At 38.5% G+C, this 21,614-nt stretch overlaps 1 protein-coding gene across 3 annotated transcripts in view; it reads left to right on the top strand.

Annotated features, from left to right (window-relative positions):
• Nucleotides 1-21,614, top strand: part of LOC135707992 (protein O-mannosyl-transferase TMTC1-like) — an 860,006-nt gene that overhangs the window by 775,214 nt on the left and 63,178 nt on the right. For all 3 annotated transcript variants that reach the window (XM_065229915.1, XM_065229914.1, XM_065229916.1), the window contains 2 exons: nucleotides 12,350-12,514; nucleotides 12,606-12,863. In XM_065229915.1, coding sequence (XP_065085987.1) covers nucleotides 12,350-12,514; nucleotides 12,606-12,863 — 423 coding nt within the window. The remainder of the gene's footprint in view (nucleotides 1-12,349; nucleotides 12,515-12,605; nucleotides 12,864-21,614) is intronic.

The following is a 21,614-nucleotide window of genomic DNA, read 5'->3' as shown; positions in this document are numbered from 1 at the left end:
CTTGATTATACTGTGCCTTTACTGACTAGACTATGAGCCCCATTTGTTATCCAGATTCAAGAATACCCATATTGTAGGGTATGTTTCACAGTTTTTCTTAACCCTTTGGCAATTTTCGCAATCTTGTTTATTATACGAAACGATTCTTTTCTTTGCCTGCATCTTACTTCTTCATCTTCTTCTTCATTCATTTATTCAACGTCGGTTTCTGTTCGCCAATCACCGACGGACATCGATTGCCATGCATTGACGGTAATCGAATGTGCAGGAAGGCAGCTTCCACGCCTGCGTAGGATATCGCACCCATTATAAAACACATGGGCCGGGACCAATGGCTTTACTTCCCTTCCGAAGGAAGACATTAGAGATTTTTATGCCTCAGGAAAATCCCACCGACCTCGGCTGGGATTGAACCCAGACCCATTGGGGTGAGAAAGCAGTCACGCTTACCACTACACCACCGGCGCCGGCGTCATTGCATCTTAGTTAAAATTTACTTTTATTACATAGGGGAAATGGCTCTTATGTTGGCCTGTGAGTCTAAGATTGGGCCCATCGCTAAAAATCTGCTATTCATCAATTTTATCTAGATGAACGCGTCATTGAGACGGTACTTCTGGATATTTTTGGTCGCTATTGAAAAGTTAGTCGATTGCTGAATTTATGTATGGGTCCAAATTAGAGGCATTTAGGCCGACATTACATCCATTTCCCATATCAAATTGCATCACGGAAAAAACGCTGTAGAAAATTACCTAGTTTACTGATCTTTTTCAAACTTTCATATAATAAAATATAACCCATTTGTAAGCTTTTGGTTTATTTATTTCATTCAACTTCAATATCATAACCGTACTCTCGCACCTTACGCTTAACTCCACTCATTAGGTTCTGTCCAACATATGGCTGCAGCTTCTTCTGTACGGAAACCCATGGAACTTCATGTCTTCCTCAGATTTGACCTCCTTGTGATGCTTTTGTAGTGCCTGTTTCTAAATAGCCCAGTATTTTTCGATGGGTCTTAGTTCCGGTGCGTTGAGGGGGGGGGGGGGGGGTGTTCATGTCATTGGGTACGAAAGTGACCCCGTTGCCTTCGTACCACTCCAGGTTAACATTTTAATAGTGGCACGAAGCTAGATCCGGCCAGAAGATTGTAGGGCCCTCGTGTTGCTTCAACAGAGGAAGCAGACGCTTCTGTAGACACTCAATGAGCTAGATCTAGCCACATGAGCAAAACGCTAGTCAAGTCATGTATTTCTTGGAAAACTTTGAAAGTTTCTGCTTCTTTACTTCCTTCGGAACGTCAAACTTATGCTGGGCGATGAAAAACAGTAGCCCCGGAAGCTGCCGGAAATCCACCTTAACGTAAGTCTCATCATCCATGAAGAGACAATGAGGCTTTGTTAGCATCTGGGTGTACAGTTTCCGGGCCTGTGACTTTCCCACCGTATTTTGCCGTTCATCACGATTTGGAGCCTTCTGCACGTTGTCCCACCAGTGAGCGTGCATAAGGGTCTATACGCGATGATCGATTCTCTTCGTCGATTTTCTCTTTTGTTAATAACTCGCTAGATTTAACGTTTCTCGGTGCGTTTGCTGTTGCTTTTGATAGCCAATACAACCTGTTACTACTCTGCATTGAACAAATTCTAGAAAAATGTTTCGCTTAGCTGTAGCAATGCAAAGAGAAAATCGATGAAGAGAATCGATCATCGCGTATTCGCCCTTATGCATGCTCACTGTCAAGTTGAAGAAGAGTGGAAAGGTGACTCGGGATGGGCCAGAGATGAAGAGATGTTGGAACAAAACTGTGACAAGTAACTCCGTTCGTTCACTCAGTCCAGAGTATTCTTTCCACAAATGGGGATTTATATACGTTTATAGAGGAAAAATCATAAATAAAACCTTAGCTTAATTAATTAACCTTCGGGACTTAATTCAACTAAAATCATAAATACAAAAGCTATATAAGTAATAACATTCATGCAAATAATTAAATGCTTAAACTAGGTATCAGGCAAAGTTTATCACGACGGCTCACGACTAAATAAAAAAAAACACACGCGCAACACATTGTGAGGGTTTTGTACGCTGCCTCATGGTATTTTTGGTAGCAGTACTGCCTGATGGGTGGATGCAGCCCAGTGGCAGGCAACATGTTATACCGTGACAGCGGGCCCAGCACAGCAAAATAAACGATTTGAGCCCGGGACATGCTGCCTAATGTCAAACGCTGCTGTTGGTATAGGCCTTGTCACTGGCCTGGGTGGATGCTCACTACATCAACCATGGAAAAGGCCTATTCACCGGTTCTCAAGGATTACAAGTCTGGAGGCTCGGTCACTTGCTTGAGCACCAGGAAAGCACCCACATCTTAGCTCACGAAGAAAATTTTAGTGAAGGAATTTATTCTCCATAAAGCGGTGGAAAGGTTCTTAAGGGTGATACGGTCAAAATTTGGTCAAGGGAAAACGCGTGTAAATCGGTGAAATCGTTTATTTAAAAAATCAAATTAAATTTCTTTTTCAAGTTCAATTAGTATAAAATTCAGGAAAACTATTCAGTTAGGCTTCCGTTTTTCCAAATCCGAATTGCCGGGCCTTACGCTTGACCCCTGCCATCAGATTTTGTACAGCCACCTTGTTAACCTTCTTCGCCGCAGAAAGCCAGTTTGCCTTGAACTGCTGCTCGCCCTTAGCAGTTTTTTTGGTCTTCTTTAGGTTCCGCTTGACAATAGCCCAGTATTTCTCAATTGGGCGGAGCTCTGGCGTGTTGGGAGGGTTCTTGTCCTTGGGAACCACCTGCACGTTGTTGGCGGCGTACCACTCCATGGCCTTTTTACCGTAATGGCAAGATGCCAAATCCGGCCAAAACAGTACGGAACAACCGTGTTTCTTCAGGAAAGGCAGCAGACGTTTATTCAAACACTCTTTCACGTAAATTTCTTGGTTGACAGTCCCGGAAGCTATGAAAATGCTGCTTTTCAAGCCACAGGTACAGATGGCTTGCCAAACCAGATATTTCTTTGCGAACTTTGACAGTTTCATGTGCTTGAAAACATCTGCTACCTTTCCCCTTCCTTTTGCCGTATAAAATTCGACTAAAATATATACGTACCCTAATTAACAAAGCACAAGCAATACAAAATCTCAAATTGGCCACTAAATACTACAGGGGTGCACCAATAAACAAAAAACAAGTTGCAATAGAAATGAAGAAAAAGGCAATAAACAAATAAAAAGCATCTTTTAATAATTTGAATGTGAGCGGTAAAAATGGCAAAAAGGGCAATAGTAAATACAATACGCTCAATTAAATAAGGATGAATCTCCACTAAATTAGGAAATTTGAGCACTAAATAACGCACTTTCGTCACCTGCAGTTGAAGATATTTTCCCATAAAAGTGGCAAAATGAGCAATGTCATATTGAATAACCGCAATAAATAAATCTAAAATGTCCCACACAAAGCGCACAGTTATCACTGTTTTAATCCAATTATGCTGTAAAATCGTGATTATTTCCCCAAGAAAAAAATGAAAATATCTTTTAAAAACTGAAAAAGTTCCAGGAACCAGAAGATAAATGTATGCTTGAACATGAGGATGAGCCATCGTAAAATATGAATCGTTCTTAAAGAAAAGAAAATAATTCATGCAGGAAAGTAAAAATGAGCAATTAAAAACGAACACTGCGCAATATAAAATAAAACAAAATTCCAATGATATTCAGGAAATATTCCTTTAAATTGAAAGTTTATGAGCCAATAACCCAGATCAATTTCCATATGGTATTTTCAAGACAGCAATAAGTAGTGATACTGTGTCTTGGCTAACAAAGTCGATGTCGATAAAGAAGATTGACGAATGGGGGCCTCATTGAAAAAAGTACCATTAAACAAAATCAAAAGAGCACTAAAAACAGCTGTTTGAGCAATATATACGTCTCAAAAGAGCACTAGAAAATGCCATTTGAGCAATATAAAGGTAAAAAAAGACACAAAAAGCACAATTAATGTCCCAGGGAAAATTTCAAAAACGCTCAACAAAAAATAAGAAATTAGCAAGAAACGTATAAAATTAGCACTCTGAAAAATAATTTGAGCAATTTATAGGCCATGAAGGTCACTAAGAATGAAAACAATATCTTTTGAAAACCTGCAAATCTTCATCGAACCATAGACAAACAGACATAACACTCGCATCTTGTACATCTTGTACATGTGTAAGCGTCAAACGCAAGGAAATTACCTATGGGCGCCACCGGCTGAGGTGTTATCAACTAACACATATTTATATTGACCGTTAAATGCGTGTTCGATGTACAAGATGCGAGAGTTATGTCTGTTTGTCTATGGTTCGATGAAGATTTGCAGGTTTTCAAAAGATATTGTTTTCGTTCTTAGTGACCTTCATGGCCAATAAAATGCTCAATTTATTTTTCAGAGTGCTAATTTTATACGTTTCTTGCTCATTTCTTATTTTTTGTTGAGCGTTTTTGAAATTTTCCCTGGGACATTAATTGTGCTTTTTGTGTCTTTTTTTACCTTTATATTGCTCAAATGGCATTTTTAGTGCTCTTTTGTGACGTATATATTGCTCAAACAGCTGTTTTTAGTGCTCTTTTGATTTTGTTTAATGGTACTTTTTTCAATGAGGCCCCCATTCGTCAATCTTCTTTATCGACATCGACTTTGTTAGCCAAGACACAGTATCACTACTTATTGCTGTCTTGAAAATACCATATGGAAATTGATCTGGGTTATTGGCTCATAAACTTTCAATTTAAAGGAATATTTCCTGAATATCATTGGAATTTTGTTTTATTTTATATTGCGCAGTGTTCGTTTTTAATTGCTCATTTTTACTTTCCTGCATGAATTATTTTCTTTTCTTTAAGAACGATTCATATTTTACGATGGCTCATCCTCATGTTCAAGCATACATTTATCTTCTGGTTCCTGGAACTTTTTCAGTTTTTAAAAGATATTTTCATTTTTTTCTTGGGGAAATAATCACGATTTTACAGCATAATTGGATTAAAACAGTGATAACTGTGCGCTTTGTGTGGGACATTTTAGATTTATTTATTGCGGTTATTCAATATGACATTGCTCATTTTGCCACTTTTATGGGAAAATATCTTCAACTGCAGGTGACGAAAGTGAGTTATTTAGTGTTCAAATTTCCTAATTTAGTGGAGATTCATCCTTATTTAATTGAGCGTATTGTATTTACTATTGCCCTTTTTGCCATTTTTACCGCTCACATTCAAATTATTAAAAGATGCTTTTTATTTGTTTATTGTCTTTTTCTTCATTTCTATTGCAACTTGTTTTTTGTTTATTGGTGCACCCCTGTAGTATTTAGTGGCCAATTTGAGATTTTTCATTGCTCATTTCGCTTTTTTTATTGATGATTAATTGTGCTGCCATAAAATTCCTGTCCCGGAAGCTGCTTGTAGTCGGCTTTGACGTAGGTTTCGTCGTCCATTACCACGCAGTCAAACTTCGTCAGCATCGTCGTGTACAGCCTCCGGGATCGCGCTTTGGCCGTCGTATTTTGTTTATCATCGCGATTTGGAGTCACTACCTTCTTGTAAGTCGATAGTCCGGCTCGTTTTTTGGCTCGATGCACGGTTGTAGACGATACACCCAGCTTATTTGCGGCATCTCGGAGAGAGAGGTTAGGGTTTCGCTTGAAACTACCGGCAACTCTCTTTGTCGTCTCAGCGGCTTCCGGTTTTCGATTTCCCCCCGATCCAGACTTCCTGGCTGTCGACAAACGTTCCCCAAACACTTTAATTACATTTGTAACGGTTGATTTGGCAACTTTTAGCGATTTTGCCAACTTTGTGTGCGAGTAGCTCGGATTTTCGCGATGCGCGAGCAAAATTTTGATACGCTGCTCTTCTTGCTTGGACGGCATTTTGACAACTGAAGAGTGAATTCCAAAATCAAAATAGGAGCAACATTCTACACACACACACCTTCAGGTTTTTAAATGCAAAATTGAAAGAAATACGTCAAGTTGATATTGACCAAATTTTGACCGTATCACCCTTTACGAAACCACCAGAGTCGTCACTGCCATAAAAAAAACGGTGTCGGCGTGGAACAAGCCAAGAGAACCAGACTAGTGCGATCCGCACAATCAGCGTAATCGACGCACACGGAGGAATCGGGCGGCAGTTTTGGCACGAACGATCATCACCAGATATCGGGGAGGCCAGATCGGCGCAATCGGCACTCAAACAGAAACCGTGAGTAGTTTTTGATAGGAAGAGAAAGGACTGTTAGGGACTGTTAGGACAAAAATTCAATAAATCGCCGTCAGTAAGCAAATTAATTGTCTTATGTTTTTTCCTCTTGCCTCGCAAACATGCTTGGCATACACAGTTTTGCTCGTGAACTGCTCATTTGATAATAACTTTGCCCAGAGTTGACGAAACATAGTTCTGCATAGCAGTTGATAGAATAGAGTTTAAGCTTCTTATAGATACGTAAAAAAATGAGATTTTAATTTTAGTAATAAACTGTATTTGATTTTGCATTGCAAAAATTAAGTGAGAAATGCTCGCTGCACATCTTAGACTTTAAGTGTACAAAACACTGGCGTGCACAGGGTGGGGCAAGGTGGGGGGGGGGGGAGGTTGCAATTTCCCCTCCTTTTATAAATAAGAGTTTTATTTCCACATCTACAAAATTATGATACAAAATAATTTGATTTCTTGATAACTTGATTTGAAGTTAAAATAACTTCATTTAATAAATAAAGAGCACTGAAAACCTTTCATTGCGTCAATTCCTTTGAGATGGTCCCTGACAATTGCACCACTAAGGTGTATGAAGGAACAAACTTCAATGAATTTTTTCGGGCAAAAAACTGCACCACAGTGGTGCATACAAAAAAATTCTGGTGTAATTTTTTTTCAAGTCGGTTCATGGAGGGTTTAGAGAAGACGGTAAATTTAGGGTTGAAAAAATTCACCATCGTGGTGGTATATCGAAGAAAAAGCTTTATATTGAATATTTCTGGTGTAAAAATATCATCAAGGTGGTGCATGGAGAGGGACTAATCAAAATGAAAATTGGAAAAATTGAATCACGCTAAAAATTTGGAGGTGCACATTTAACTGAAAATGTCTGGTAAAAAGTTCGCTACACTGTGGTAAATGTAGAAGCATGGTTTATTCATTTTTCTGGTGCATAACTTGCATCGTTCTTATGAATGCAAGCTTCATTGAACGTTTATGGTGGAAAATTTGCAGCATTCTGGTGCATGAAGAGGCAAAGCCTGAAAATTACATCACAAAGGTGCATTGTGAAACAAACCACTGACAATTTTTGGTGCACCGTTCTGGTGAATGGAGAAGCATGCTTTATTGAAAATTTCTGGTGCCAAATTTGCATCGCTCTGGTAAATAAATTGAACGGAAAAATTCTGGTGAAAACTTGCACTTGTTTGGTAAATGAAGGCTCAAGATTTATTTAAAATTAAGCTATATTGAAAAATTCTGGTGGAAATTCTGCACCGTTCTGGTGAACGGATGGGCAAGCTTTTTGGAAAAAATTTGGTCTTAAATTTGCATCCTTGTGCTGAATAGAGAAACAAAATTTAATAATAATCACCCATGTTCTTTTTTTCGTAAGTACCGTATTTTCCATACACAAAAAAACTTTGTTTTGTATGGAAAATACGGTTCGAACGAAAACAAGGATTCGGAAGAATTTCTGGTGTAAATTTTGCACCATTCTGATCTTTGGAGGGAAGCTGCTTTAATGAAATTTTATGATGAAAAATCTAAAAATAGGGGCAAGCTTTATTTGGTGGAAAACCTGCAACATTCTGATGATAGGAAAAGCAAGCTATATTGAAAATGTCTGATGGAAAAAATGGAAAACGGAAATCTGCACCAATCAAAAGATTGGAGAAGCAATTTTTATTGAACATTAACGGTGGTAAATTTGCCTCGTTCTGATCAATTGAAATTTTCTGGTGGCAAGTTTGCATTGAAAATTTCTGATGTAAGATACGCAACAATCTGCTGCATGGAGAGGCCTGATGTAAAAATTGCACAGTTCTGGTGAATGGAGGGGTAAGCTTTATTGAACATTTATGGTAGAAAAACTACAACGATTTGGTGAATGGGCGGACAACTTAAACTTGATTTCCGAAAAGAACCTCAAGGGTATTGAATTCTGAGAACAGTTCTAAAAGAAAAGATTTCTGGGGATGATTCCATGAAAATTCTGCGAACCACGATTCACCCTGCAGGTAGTTCCAAGATTTTCGAAAAAGAATACCGAGAGAATCAAATTTTGAATGAAATTCCAAAGGGATGTTGAGAAAAATTTCAATGGAGCTCCGAGGATAATTTCAAGCTCATTCTGAAGAGACTTTCTGGAGAATGCAGAGGAAATTTTTCTGAAACTTTAGAGGAATTTCAGTTCCAAGGTGTTCTGAGAAAAAAAAAAGTTCTAAAATATTCCGAGATGAATCTCAAGGACATTGAATTCTTATGAAAGTTCCAAAATATTTCTGGGGAGAATTCAAAGAAAATTTTGCAGATAATTTTTAATGCATTTTGCAGATAGTTTCAAGACAATTTCGAAAAGAATACCGAGAAAATCCAATTTTGAGTGTAATTTCTAAGGGATTTAAAGCAAAATGTCAAGCTAATTCCGAGGATAATTTCTAGCTCATTCAATTACAATGTGTTCTGAGAAAAAATCATGAAGCGTTCTAAATTAAATTCCAGTGGGCTTCTGAGAAGAATTTCAAAAGAACTCTTAGGAGAGTTCTAAAAAAATCCGAGAAGAACCTCAAGGATATTGAATTCTGAGGACAGTTCCAAAGGATTTTTGGGAAGTATTCCAAGCAAATTCTGCGTGTAATTTCTAGTGAATCCTGCAGATAGTTCCTAGATAATTCCGAAAAGAATACCGAGAAAATTAAATTTAGAGTTAAATTCCAAAGGGATTTTGAGGAAAATTTCAAGGGAGTACCGATAATTTCTAGCTCTTCCAGGAATTTCAGTTCCAAGGTGTTCTGAGTAAAAGTCTCAAACAGTACTAAAAATAATTCCAGAGGACTTCTGAAAAGAATTTCAAATGAGCTCATAGAGTTATAAAAATTTCGAAAAGAACCTCAAGGAATTCTGAGGATGGACTTTTTCGCAACTGTTCAAAGCTTAAAGACAGCATTTGGATTCCCTAATTGAAAAGTGGGTATTAGTTTGCCATTGAACCTTGGTCTATTGTTGTCTTACTCGTCTAAGAATCTTCTCTGAAAATGTCAAGTCATTTGTTACCGTTGTTAAAAAGTTACAGCGGTTTATGTGCGTTGCAATAAATTCGGGTTTGTCTTTTATATCATCTTTAAAACATGTTGAATGTTCGGCATCATTTTCTGTCACCCCGACTGACGGTACTTAGGGACGGTTCATCATCGTCGATGCGATTAAATTGCCAATTTCCGCAGTTTGCATTGAAGAAGATGAACCACCACCGGAGCAAAATATAAATAAAATTAGCTAAATTAAACAGTAGGAAAATAGTGGTCGGTGGACAGCACCATCTCCCACGCACTTTGGAGTACTTCCCATCCCCAGATTAAATGCACCATAGAAAAAAAAATCCCCTCCTTAAAAAGATTCCTGTGCACGCCAGTGGTAAAAAAATCATTGGTGTTGATTCAAATGATAAGATTTACCTACTCTTTGCATGTCTTGAGCAAACTATGATCCTAATCTATCAATTACTTTAAAGAAAACTAAATTTCAACAACTGAGTGAAAAGTTATTAACAAATGAGCAGTTGCTGTGTACAACTGTGCACACAGCAAAAAATTAATTTGTAATATTACTTGCCAAACATGACAAAATTATCATTAATAAAGTGCATGAACTGACATTACGCTGCTTCCACTGCATATATTTATTGTTGTGGCATTAATAATTACATGAAATTTTCAACATGATTGAAGTGCATCCTCTTGGGTGTAATATTAAAATTTATTTTTTGCTGTGTGCATACCAAGCATGCTTGCAAACTTTGGCGAAAAGAAGCCGACCCAGAGGCGTAACAAAAGGGATTGTTACAAAACGGACGCTCAGGTTAGCCAAAAGAGTGTCCAAAATATGATGAGTGGTATTCGAAGAAAAGTTCGAGATTTCATCAAAAGCAAATCGGAATAATTCGTTTCTTTATTTTTTTTTTTATTTTTTTTTAGTGCAATAAATGACTTTCATTTTGAGTACCTAACATTTTTATTTCATTAAAATGGTTCCGAGATACATCTGTTTTTTTTTTTTGCGTCCAGATATTAAATTAATCAAGCTTTAGAGTGGCCGTTTTACCCCGTCGTCCTGTGCGAGAAAATGCCAATCAGGCCTTGTTGTCCTCTGCTGTCCGAAAAAGTCGTCCGCAAGTCGCCTTCTACTTGGTCGATCCACCTTGCCCGCTGCGCGCCTCTTCTTCTTGTTCCTGTTGGGTCGCTTTCTAGAACCATTTCCACTGGGTCGTCGTGTGGCATTCTTACGACGTGCCCAGCCCACCGTAGTCGCCCAATTTTTGCAATGTGGACGATGGATAGTTCTCCCAGCAGCTGGTGCAATTCGTGGTTCATTCGCATCTTCCACGTTCCATCATCCATCTGCACTCCACCATAGATGGTAAGCAACACCTTCCGTTCGAAAACACCAAGGGCGCTTTGGTCCTCCACGAACATAGTCCAGGTATCGTGGCCGAAGAGAACCACCGGTCTAATCAGCGTCTTGTAGACAGTCAACTTCGTGCGGCGACGAATTTTATTCGACCGGAGCGTCCGCCGGAGTCCAAAGTAGGCACGATTCCCTGCCATAATGCGTCTTTGAATTTCTCTGCTGGTATCATTTATGGCGGTCACCAGTGAGCCCAAATACACGAACTCATAGACCACCTCGATTTCATCACCGTCAATCTGAACTCATGGTGGGAGGCTAACATGTCTTTGATGCGTTGATGGCAAGTCCAATCCGCCTAGCTTCAGGCTTCGATCTGATGTACGTTTCCGCCATCGTCTCAAAGTCCCATGCCATGATGCCGATGTCATCGGCGAGGCCAAGAAGCTGGATGGACTTCCTGAAGATCGTGCCACTCGTGTTTATCCCAGCTCTTCTGATCACACCTTCTAACGCGATGTTCAATAGCAGACACGAAAGTCCATCACCTTGCCATAACCTCCTTCGAGATTCAAAGGGACTCGAGAGTGTCCCCGATACTCGAACAACGCACATCACTCGATTCATCGTCGCCTTGACCAATCGCGTTAGTTCATCCGGAAATCCGTACTCGTACATAATCTGCCATCGCTGATCTCGATCGATTGTGCCGTAGGCAGATTTGAAATCGATGAACAAATTATGTGTGGGCACGTTGTATTCGCGGCATTTCTGCAGAACCTGCCGAATCGCGAAAATTTGGTCCGTGGTAGCGCGGGCAAACATGATGGTATTGGTTTTGTATCATTATATTATTATATCGATTAGATGTCCCTTAAACTTTTAAAATGGTCCTTTACTGTGGAGATACTCAGATTTACTGTCCGGCCCATTTTTTTTTCATTTAAAGGATTGGAGTGGTGTTTTCTAGATAGATGCTCCTCTGACTAAAAAAAAACGCGGCAAGTCAGTAAATATGAGCATCTACCCAGTAAAGGAGCATTTTTGAAACATTGATGAAGCATTAAATCGTGTTGATGATACGGTCACCTAGCTGCCGTCTTTATACTCAGTTTCGCTAAATCATCGATTACTCATAGACTGAGTATAATTCACCTTAATTCAGAATAAATTTCACCGCTATTCGAGCTCATTTTGCTCTCCATGGCCCATGGGTATAAATATGAAAACTTGTGATTTATGATAAACCACATAGGGGAAATGTCTCTAATGTTGGCCTATGGATCTAAGATTGGGCCCATCGCTAAAAATCTGCTATTTATCAATTTTATCTAGATGAACGCGTTACTGGGACGTTACTAATGGATATTTTTGGTTGCTTTTGAAAATTTAGTCGATTGCTGAATTTATGTATGGGCCCAAATTAGGGACACTTAGGCCGACATTACCTGCATTTCCCCTACATAGTGTAACATTTTACCTTTTTTCAAAGATCTTGTAGGTAACATTGCTAGTTCAATGTCTGAACTGGCAATGCTACTTGATAGATCCCCGAAAATATATTGAAAACGCATTCAAAATTTGCAAAAACTAATCTTGCCTCGGAGGTGCATCTTACACCATCTTACCTACATATTATTGCAATTGCTGCTAATGTTCAATCCACTCATTCAATTATCTCTTTCCAGCATGGGCAGTGTAATTCTGGTAGTTTACGGAGCACAGCGTATCTGGGAGCGTATTCCCAACATGCGAAAACCAATCATGGTGTGTGGTATGCTGCTCATAGCCTCCGGCTGCCTAAAAACTCTCTCCCGAAACCTGGACTGGGGCTCCCGTGAAGCCTTACTAAGGTACCATATCCCATACAAAAAAAGCATCCGCTTCAAGTGAACCCGGTTTAATCTTTTCAATCATTTTTCGATTTTCTTTTTCCACTCCCAGATCCGGTCTACGTACCCTGCCCCACAACGCCAAGATGCATTACAATTTCGGCAACTTTTTGCGAGACTCGTCCCAAGCCGAACAAGCTATCGCACACTACCGTGAAGCCCTGCGACTGTGGCCGACGTACGCCAGTGCCCACAACAACATCGGCACCTTGATGGGGGAGTTCGGAACGGCCGAGCACCACTTCATGGAAGCGATCAAATATTCGTCCGAACACATTAACGCCCACTACAATCTCGGCCAGCTGTATCGGTAAGTCCCAGCATGGTCCATCCGAGCCGAAAGTCGGTCGTGCGTAAATCAGGCAACGAGCTGAAAAGAAATACAGTGTATATGTCTTCGTATGGGAGAAGGAAACCAAAGCAATCGGACGATAAATCCCAGCTTATGCATCCCGTTCGTACGTCTGACCTCCTCGGTGAACCTCCTATGCTCAAGGTTCCAAAATCCCACGGTTCTAATTTTTGAGCATTTTAGCCTTCCTGGAAGCGAAATTTCATTTTAACCCTCCTATGTTCGTCTTTTGATACCTTCTTTCGAGCAAGTTTTTCACTTCTCATGTTCTCACATGTGGAAGAATTTTTAATCTGGGATTTGGGATTACTTCCTGCTAAATGTTTGCTCCATCGGGAAACGGCATTTCTCTTCCTAGAATGTTTTGCCTCCGAAAAATGCTTAAACTTTTACCGACTTTCATTGCTCCGATATCGCAACACCATCATCGGCTTGTCCCTGGAGAAATGGGAAGGGGGAAGGATCCAGGGAAATCGCATCGATTGAATGTGGAATGAGCTTTTGAGTGGTGCTTGAAGGCGGATCGAACACAGTATGGCAACTAGGGTGGGACAAAGTTTGTCCCCTGCTCTCCAATGCTATTTCGATTTGTATTAAGGTGTGCCTAATTTGAGACGAATTTAGTAACGATCTGGATTTGTGGGAAAATTTTAAGGATTGTATTGTACAAAACTGTTCATTAGCTTGTCAAAAAATCAAAATCTGCTCAATTTTTATCAAACCTGAGACTTATATTGAGAATAATATGCAGAATAACTTTGACAAAGCTCGTAAATCAATTCGACTTCAGTGTAAAAAGTTATTATTTTTATACTTTAAGTCTAGTGCTTTGCGCTTACCTAAAGGCATTTGAGCATTGGAGGGTGTGAAAAGTGAAAGATATTGATTATTTTTTTTCAAAGATTAATTCAATTTGCAGCCTTTGGTGAAGTTTTTTTCGTAAAGTAATTTGAATCTAAGTTTGAGATTTTTCCACATATACCTAAAATTTCTATCACCAATCCTGATCTAGACCAAATTCGTTCAAATTTGGCAGTTTTTGGGGACAGCAATACAGAACGAAAGAGCAGTAGGAAGCAAGATGTTGTTAAGTTGACCCACCCTAATGGCCACGAATGAAAAGTGGCAAATCATTCTTTTGTGATCCTTTTTCCCGTTTCCTTTTGATGCGGGAAAATTGGGAAGCATCAAGGTTCAAAAAAGGGTAAGAAGTTGCAACAATATGACTTTTCACTGACAAGGGCAAACCCAATCGGAGGGGTTGAAATCATCGATGGATCAATCTAGTCGAGTCATTTCACGTCAGCTTTGTGATATGGTAGAATGTGGTATTTTGCCGTCTTGGGATGGTAGGTTTTTGGCTTCGAAAAATCAAATCCCAGTGGATTGTATCCAATTGAATTGAACAAGGTGCTTGGAACAGCAAGTTAAAGTATTGAAAGTTTAAAACAATGTTCTGAGCAAAATTCTTCAATTGAACTAGTTGTACAAGTTTTTATTTAATTGAATCGAAACACGATTGAAAACACTCACGTTAAATAAAAGTCAAATGACAAAAAGTTCGAATAATCACTAATGATGTATTTCAACCCTATTTAAAAAGTGATAGAACAGCTAAGTCACTCTGAGTAAACGCTCACGAATCATAAAATTGCTTATTGTGACACTCTGAAAGCGAAATTTGCAGGTATAATGTGTCAAACACATACTTTACAACATCTTCTTTTAACTTACAAGTACAAATCATCATAAAGTATGTTGCAGTTAGTATTTGGCCGCATATTTTTAATTACTGTAGCGCCTCTAGTTGTCGTAGCAAGAAACTATTGACAGCGTTTTGATCCGGAAGGATTGTTTATTGAGTAGTGAAAATTTCATATACTTGTTCTAAAGTTATCGAAGATGGAACGTGACAGACCTAAAAAAAAATCTGCACACTCACGTGCAAAATCCAACGTGGTCAGAAGTATAGATACTATAGTTTCCATAGATAAGCGGAGGCTAAGTATAATGTAGCCAAACGAACTGTCAGTTAGTGTAGCCAAACGAGCATGACGTCATCATGGTGTTGTTTGAGGTAGAAGTATTGTAATATTATGACCACAAAACGCTTTCTACACTCCACATTCCGATTTATTTCGCGGACAACGGAAGAAGGAAAGATAAAGCAAACCATTCCTCGATTCATTGTTGCAAAGATTTGCTTTGCACTTCATTTTGAACTTTTACGCACGAAACAAAACAAAACAAAACTGCACAACGAAGAGCTTTATGATGGCATGAACTTTTTTCACGAATGCCAGTAAGATCATTTGTTTTTCAAGGTTGCCAAAACAACTTTTTGTGCCTCCACTTATCTATGGAATCTATAGTATCTATAGTCAGAAGGAATGATTGCAAAGATTCTCAAATTTCCAAAAACGACTGTAATTACCGTGCTTAAACGTTACCGGGAAACACTAACGTTGGATCGTGCAAAACAAAACAAACGTAGAAGTGGAACATATGACCGAAATCTACGAGCGAAGGTCATAAGGGCAGTCCAAAAGAATCCTGGGATCTCCGGTCGTGATTTGGCGAAAAGGTTCAGTGCTGCAGTTCGGCGAATCTGTATGCGAGAAGGTTTCCGGTCGTACCATGCCAGCAAACATCCCAATCATTGCCGAAGCATTCGACAGGTTCTAAAACATTCGGGAAAGCTCAGAGGAGTTTAGGGAAGTTATGAGATTTTCAATAAATATCCATAAAACGAGAGAGAAATTCAGGAAAGAAGATCGTTTCGGCAGTTATAATAACTTCAGGGAGGCTCTAAATGAGTTTGGAAAATTTGCGTCCAGGCTTGTTTAAAAATCTTGAAGAATTAATTTTGAGTAATTTAGGACAACAGCGTTCATTCAAGGTAATTCAATAAAATGGCGAAAGCTTCTTTGAACTGCATCAATTATTTGCTTATACATTTCAGAAAATTGATCTTTAAAAAGCCCCGAAAATATCAAGCAAGTTCAAAGAACTCCATAAAAGTTATTAAACTTCAGAAAAAATTCGGGAACTTCACAGAAGTCCAAAGAACTTCAAAGATGCTTCGAAAATTTCAGAAAAATAGCGGGAACGTTAGAGAAGATTCATGAGAACCAGGAAAATCGGGGCCTTCCTTAGCTCAGTCGGTGAAGGCACAGCTACAAAGCAAGACCATGCTGGAGGTGGCAGGGCTCGATTCTCGGTCCGGTCTTGGAATTTTTCGGGTTGTAACGTTTCTCGACTTCCATGGGGAAAGATTATGATTGTACTTGCCACAGAATTATACTAATGGAAAAAATGGTAAAGGCATCGAAAGCTCTCAATTCAAAACTGTAGTAGTGCATCTAGCTATAAGCTTTAAATGCGATAAGCAATAAGCTTGAAATAAAAAGAAGAATGAAGGAAAATCGCGGTGACTTAAGAAAGAATGCTAGTAAACGTTGGGAACTTCAGCACATAACATATGTGGAACTACATGCAAAATAGATGACTAAAAGTTGACCCCTTTTTTGTGTTGCCTCAGTGGAATAATTGGCATAGTTGTTCATCGATCTGTCAAAACAAAATTTTCGTGATATCGACACTCAGCGTTCATAAGGACCAATGTCGAAAACCGTAAACCATGGCTTCTTTCGTAAATTTCTCGTAGTTCAAAGTCAATCAATGTAAGCCACCAATTCTATCGGATAGGAGGACTCAAGCTCTACACAATCATCGTGGTGGTTTACTTGAGTGAGTTTTCATTCTCGAGAAATTCTCCGAGAAAGTAATTGTTTACGTTTGCAACATTGGCCTTTGTGAAAGAATAGCAGATATCAAGTTGCATGCATCTGTGCATGAAATCTAGTGGACTTTGTCTTATCTCTTCATTCCACCACGGTACGAGCAAGCCGCCGTCTTTTTACGGAAAGATTGACAGTATCTTATGGGATTTTCATAGGAGTGAAAGGGTAAAGAAATGTTCACCATGTTTCACGGCCAGACTGATGTTTGCTTATGGGATTTTACGGAGTAAAGAGTTACAGAGTGAACGAAAAGGCGAATTGTCAATTGTCAAGATAATGCGCAATGAGTGTAAAGAGTTGAGGCCCAGAGAATGTATCGTCTCTTTTGTCATCCGCTGTTTAAATGGTTGACAGAGTTTGCTGTTTACAGCTCATTTGATAATGCGGCCATTCTTTTTTCCACTAGCGACAGGGGCTTTTCAAAGGATATTTTCACTAGTATTTTCTAGTCGATCAGAAGTCAATCAAGAGCGTTGTTAAACAGTAATTAAGCTTTTTACAGATGCATTATTTCTACGTATCTTCAACCTGGTTGAATTGTATTGGATTGATTACGGATATTACAGGGTGCGTGACGAATTTTTGCAGTCAATTTCAAATAGTAATTTCTCATGCTTGTGCATCATGATTAAGATATATTTGGCAGAACTGGATAGCTTATACTGTAAGATTTAAACAAACAATGTTGAGTAAACGTAAAGATGTCGAAACAAGAGAGCAATCTGTCAGCCGTTGTCGCTTTGTTGCGCGCCGGAGTATGCATGAAAGAAATAATTCGGTCGGTAAATGTGTCTGAAAGAACAGTGTATAATATTAAAAAAGGCTTGGGAAAGTGATAAGACGGAGCACCTGCTCATACTGCTAATAAAGCACAGAAATGGCTTACGGAAAATATTTCGTAAATTTGGGAGGAAGAAATTTGGCCCCCAAGCAGTCCCGATATCAATCCGTTGGATTATTTTGTATAGGGCGTCGTCCAACGGGATACCAATAGAACCCCTCACACCACACTTAAGTCGCTAAAAGCTAAAATCAAGGCAGTGATGACATCTATGGATCGAAACATTTTGAAACGTGCATACTGCAGTTTCCGGAAGCGTCTAACTACAGTCGTCGAAAGGGAAGGCAATTTTTTGGAATAAATTTACTTACAACTTCCATATGTTGCGAAAGAACATAAATCGCACAAAATTCATTGCTAGAATAACTAACTGGTGTATTTTTATCTCAAATATGCCATTTACTGCAAAAATTCGTCACGCACCCTGTATATTAATTGAATGCAATGTAATGCTAAACATTCGAAGATTTTGCTGCTGCTCTCTGGACTTAAACAAAGAAAAGATGGTACGTACATTTTTATTCAAAATTTGCCTCAGAGAAAAAAAATCGAAAAAATTGAAAACATCCATCATTTGAAGATTGAAATTTTCAAATGTTTAGATAGTTTCATGATATTCAACGAAGTCCCGAGTGCATCGAGGATAATCTGGTTGCTTCAGAGCAATCCAATTAAATTATGAAAATTTGCGTTGAATTATGAGATATTCCTGGAATTCTATTAATGATCCGAAAACTTCGTAAGCGTCAGAGAATTATGAATATTTAGAGAACCTCAGAGAAGCATGGAAAACTTCAAGGATGTCCAGAGAAGTTAAGGGGAAATTAGTCGGACCGTGAACGTTCATAAAGTTTACAAAACTTTGTGAAAATTATGGCAAGGCAGGGAAAATAAAAGGCAATTCAATTAACTTGAGAAAAATTGCGGGTACTTATAAAAATACTGAGAAATTCATGGCAGTCTAGAGACCTTTAAGCAAATTCAGAAATATTTTGGACAGATTTAATGGCATCTGGAATGTCTAGACTATTGGAAAAGTTATGAATTAGTCAGGGTTACTTCCACTCACTTGCTATACAAAAATGTTTTTCGGAATTATGAAATCATGATAAAGTATAATGCTAATTAGTACTTGTAAGTTACAAGAGGAGGTCATGAAGTATATGTTTGACACATGAAATCTGTCAAAATTGCTTTCAGTGCGTCAGAATCAGCGATTTTACGACTCGTGAGCGCTCATTCTGAGTGAACGCTCACGAATCATAAGATCGTTAATTGTGACGCTCTCAAAGCGAAATTGTCAGGTTTTATGAGTCAAACACATGCTTTACTACCTCTTCTTGTTACTTACAAGTATAACATAGCATTATTACATCTAATGATTGCACAATTCCGAATAATATTTTTTTATAGCAAGTGAGTGGAAGCAACCCTGATTAGTGTCAATTATTTATGGGCAGTTACAGGAACTTCAGCAAAATCTCGAGAACTGATTTTTATTTTATTTTGCTAGACTGAAGGAGGTCTAATGAAGGTCAAGTGCACAGGACACACTCTAGAAGGCGAGTGGAAACCATCTTCCACCATCGATCGATATGAGAACTTTGTTGAAAATCTTAGATATATATTATTTAATTCGATTTGATTCCAGAAAAAATGAGGGAGCCTATAAAAGTTGCACAAATTTCAGGGAAGTAACGATATTTCTGAAAAAAAAATCAAGAACTTCAAAGCAGTCCATGCAACTTTTCTGAAGATCTGAGAACTCCACGAATGTGTCATGAACATTTGAGAAATGTGGGCATACTTCAAAGAAGTTTCGTTAGCTCCAAAAATTCTGAAACTCTTGAAAAGTTCCATGAGTTTCAGAAAATTAACGGTAAATGGTGAGAAGCTCCCAAAAGTTCAACGAAATTCACAGATTTTCGACGAACTTCAGAGAAGATAAGATTTTTTCTGAGTTCTTCACAAAAGTTCAGCAAACTTCACGGAAGCTAAGACATTGTTAGGACAGTTCAATCAAATTCATGGTAGTACAAAGCGTTTTGCGAGAACTGCAAAAAGGGAGGATTCTTAAATCTCAGAAAAGAACAGAGAACCTCAGGGAAGTTCTATAAACTGTAGGGAAATAATATAAATAAAAAAAAATTTCGAGTACTTCAGCGAATTTTCAAAACATCAGGAGCTTCCTACAATTCTAGGAAAATTGTTAAAGCCGCGAGATGAGAAAGTGACGTAATCGCAAATTTTCTCTTTTCATCATATTCGAGTTATGCATCCCTAATGTTACCCAAAAATGCTTAACACTTGCAAAAATTTGATTTCGGTACAAAGTGGCAATGTGACGTTAACCACACATTTTCGGAAAAATTCTCACTATTTCTAGTCATAAGTGACGTCCGCCATACATAATGCCAAAAAATTACAAGCTTGTTTAAACATAAACGTTTATAATTTTTGCTTTGTTAAAATCACGTTTTTTTTTTATTTATTTATTCGTCAATCATTCAGCTTTAGCAAAGTCCAAATTAGTTCAGAGAAATTTAAAAATGTTACATAGAAGTATTCTGAGTATCAGACTGGTTTATCAAGCTACAAAAGATATTCAAGACAGTTCAATTAAGTTCAGGGAAATTTTAGGAACTTTTAAGCGATAATGACGCCGGTGGTGTAGTGGTAAGCGTGGTTGCCTCTCACCCCAGCAGGCTCGGTTTCAATCCTAGTCGGTGACACCGGAATGTTCTGAGGCATAAAATCTGTGATCATGCCTTCCTTCGGATGGGAAGTAAATCCGTTGGTCTCTGGTCCATGAGTTAATGGGTCGATAGGTAGGGTCCAGGTGTGGAAATTGCCTCCCTGGCGTCGGTAGCATTGGTACTCAGTACGAAAAACAAATCAAGAAAAAAAAAAAAACTTTCAAGCAGTGCTGAAGAACTCAGAATAGTTCCTGAAAATTCAAGTGGAATTGTCCTCAGCGTTCACTTTGTATCCTCTCGAAGCTCTCATGGAAATATTCTTTAAATTGCATGAATTTAATTTTCTTCCAGTTTTTTCTTGGAATCACCTTCAAATTCTTCTCAATTAGAAAACCTTAGTAATAATTCTAAGAGTTTTAATTGAATTCATTTCAGGATTCCCTTTTAAATTCATTCCTTCCCTTGTTATTGTCCTTACGTTGAAAGTTTCCTAATAATAAATTTGCAGTTCTCCTCACATATTCCTTAATTGTTTCCTCAAAATATGCTTGGCAACTCTTCTGAAATTTTTTCCGATATTTTTAAGTTCTCCTGGCGTTATTCTCAAGTATATGTAATCCTCCATTTATCATACTCGATCCTCTAAGTATTCTCCTTATTTTTCCAAGGATTGCATTTTCCCCACAGATTTTTTTGAAATTATCCTCCGCTTGCCTTTAAATGTTTGCTTTGGGTTCATTCAAAGTGTTTTTTATGTGACTTACTTCCGAAAGCATTTCCAGTCGATGGTGTGTTATAATGCAATTCTTCTTTGCCCAACTATTGTGTTGCAACGTGGGGCTTTAGGTAGTGATGAAACGTCGCTAGAACTATTCCACAGCCGCAGGCAGTATTTGAGCAAAGTCAAGCGCACACTTTTTGTCTGTAGATTTGAAGACATACTTCAAATCTCCGCGTACATCGTACGGGTTAGGCAAAGAGTATGCGTTTTACTTGCACTGTCGCATTAATGGCCCTTCGCTCATTTTCAACTACTCTCTTCTAAGACCATTCTCTAGATAATAAATTTTCACACTTAAGCTTCATGTTAGAGAGCATTTTCAACCAACTCTTTTCCTTTGGTGTTTCCAGGAGTTCTGTTCATAATTAACTTGGAATAATCATAGTTGAAGATGCTAATTTCAAATAACGCCCCGCTCAAGTACCAACTGTGTGTTTGAAACAGTTCTACCGATTTTTTTTTTACCGCACTTCAGTTGTTATTCGAAGGAAGGCATCCAGTCGTAGGTTTGGAAATTGCAACTTTTGTTTACCCCTACCACGAATGGAATAATCCTCAGAAATTTCATGAGCTTTTATTAAAATTCAT

This window comes from Ochlerotatus camptorhynchus, unplaced genomic scaffold (genome assembly GCF_037179485.1).
Source record: "Ochlerotatus camptorhynchus isolate MF236.1 unplaced genomic scaffold, CSIRO-AGI_Acam_v1.1 ptg000324l, whole genome shotgun sequence".
NCBI lineage: Eukaryota > Metazoa > Arthropoda > Insecta > Diptera > Culicidae > Ochlerotatus > Ochlerotatus camptorhynchus.
This window is presented reverse-complemented; position numbering and strand designations above follow the sequence as displayed.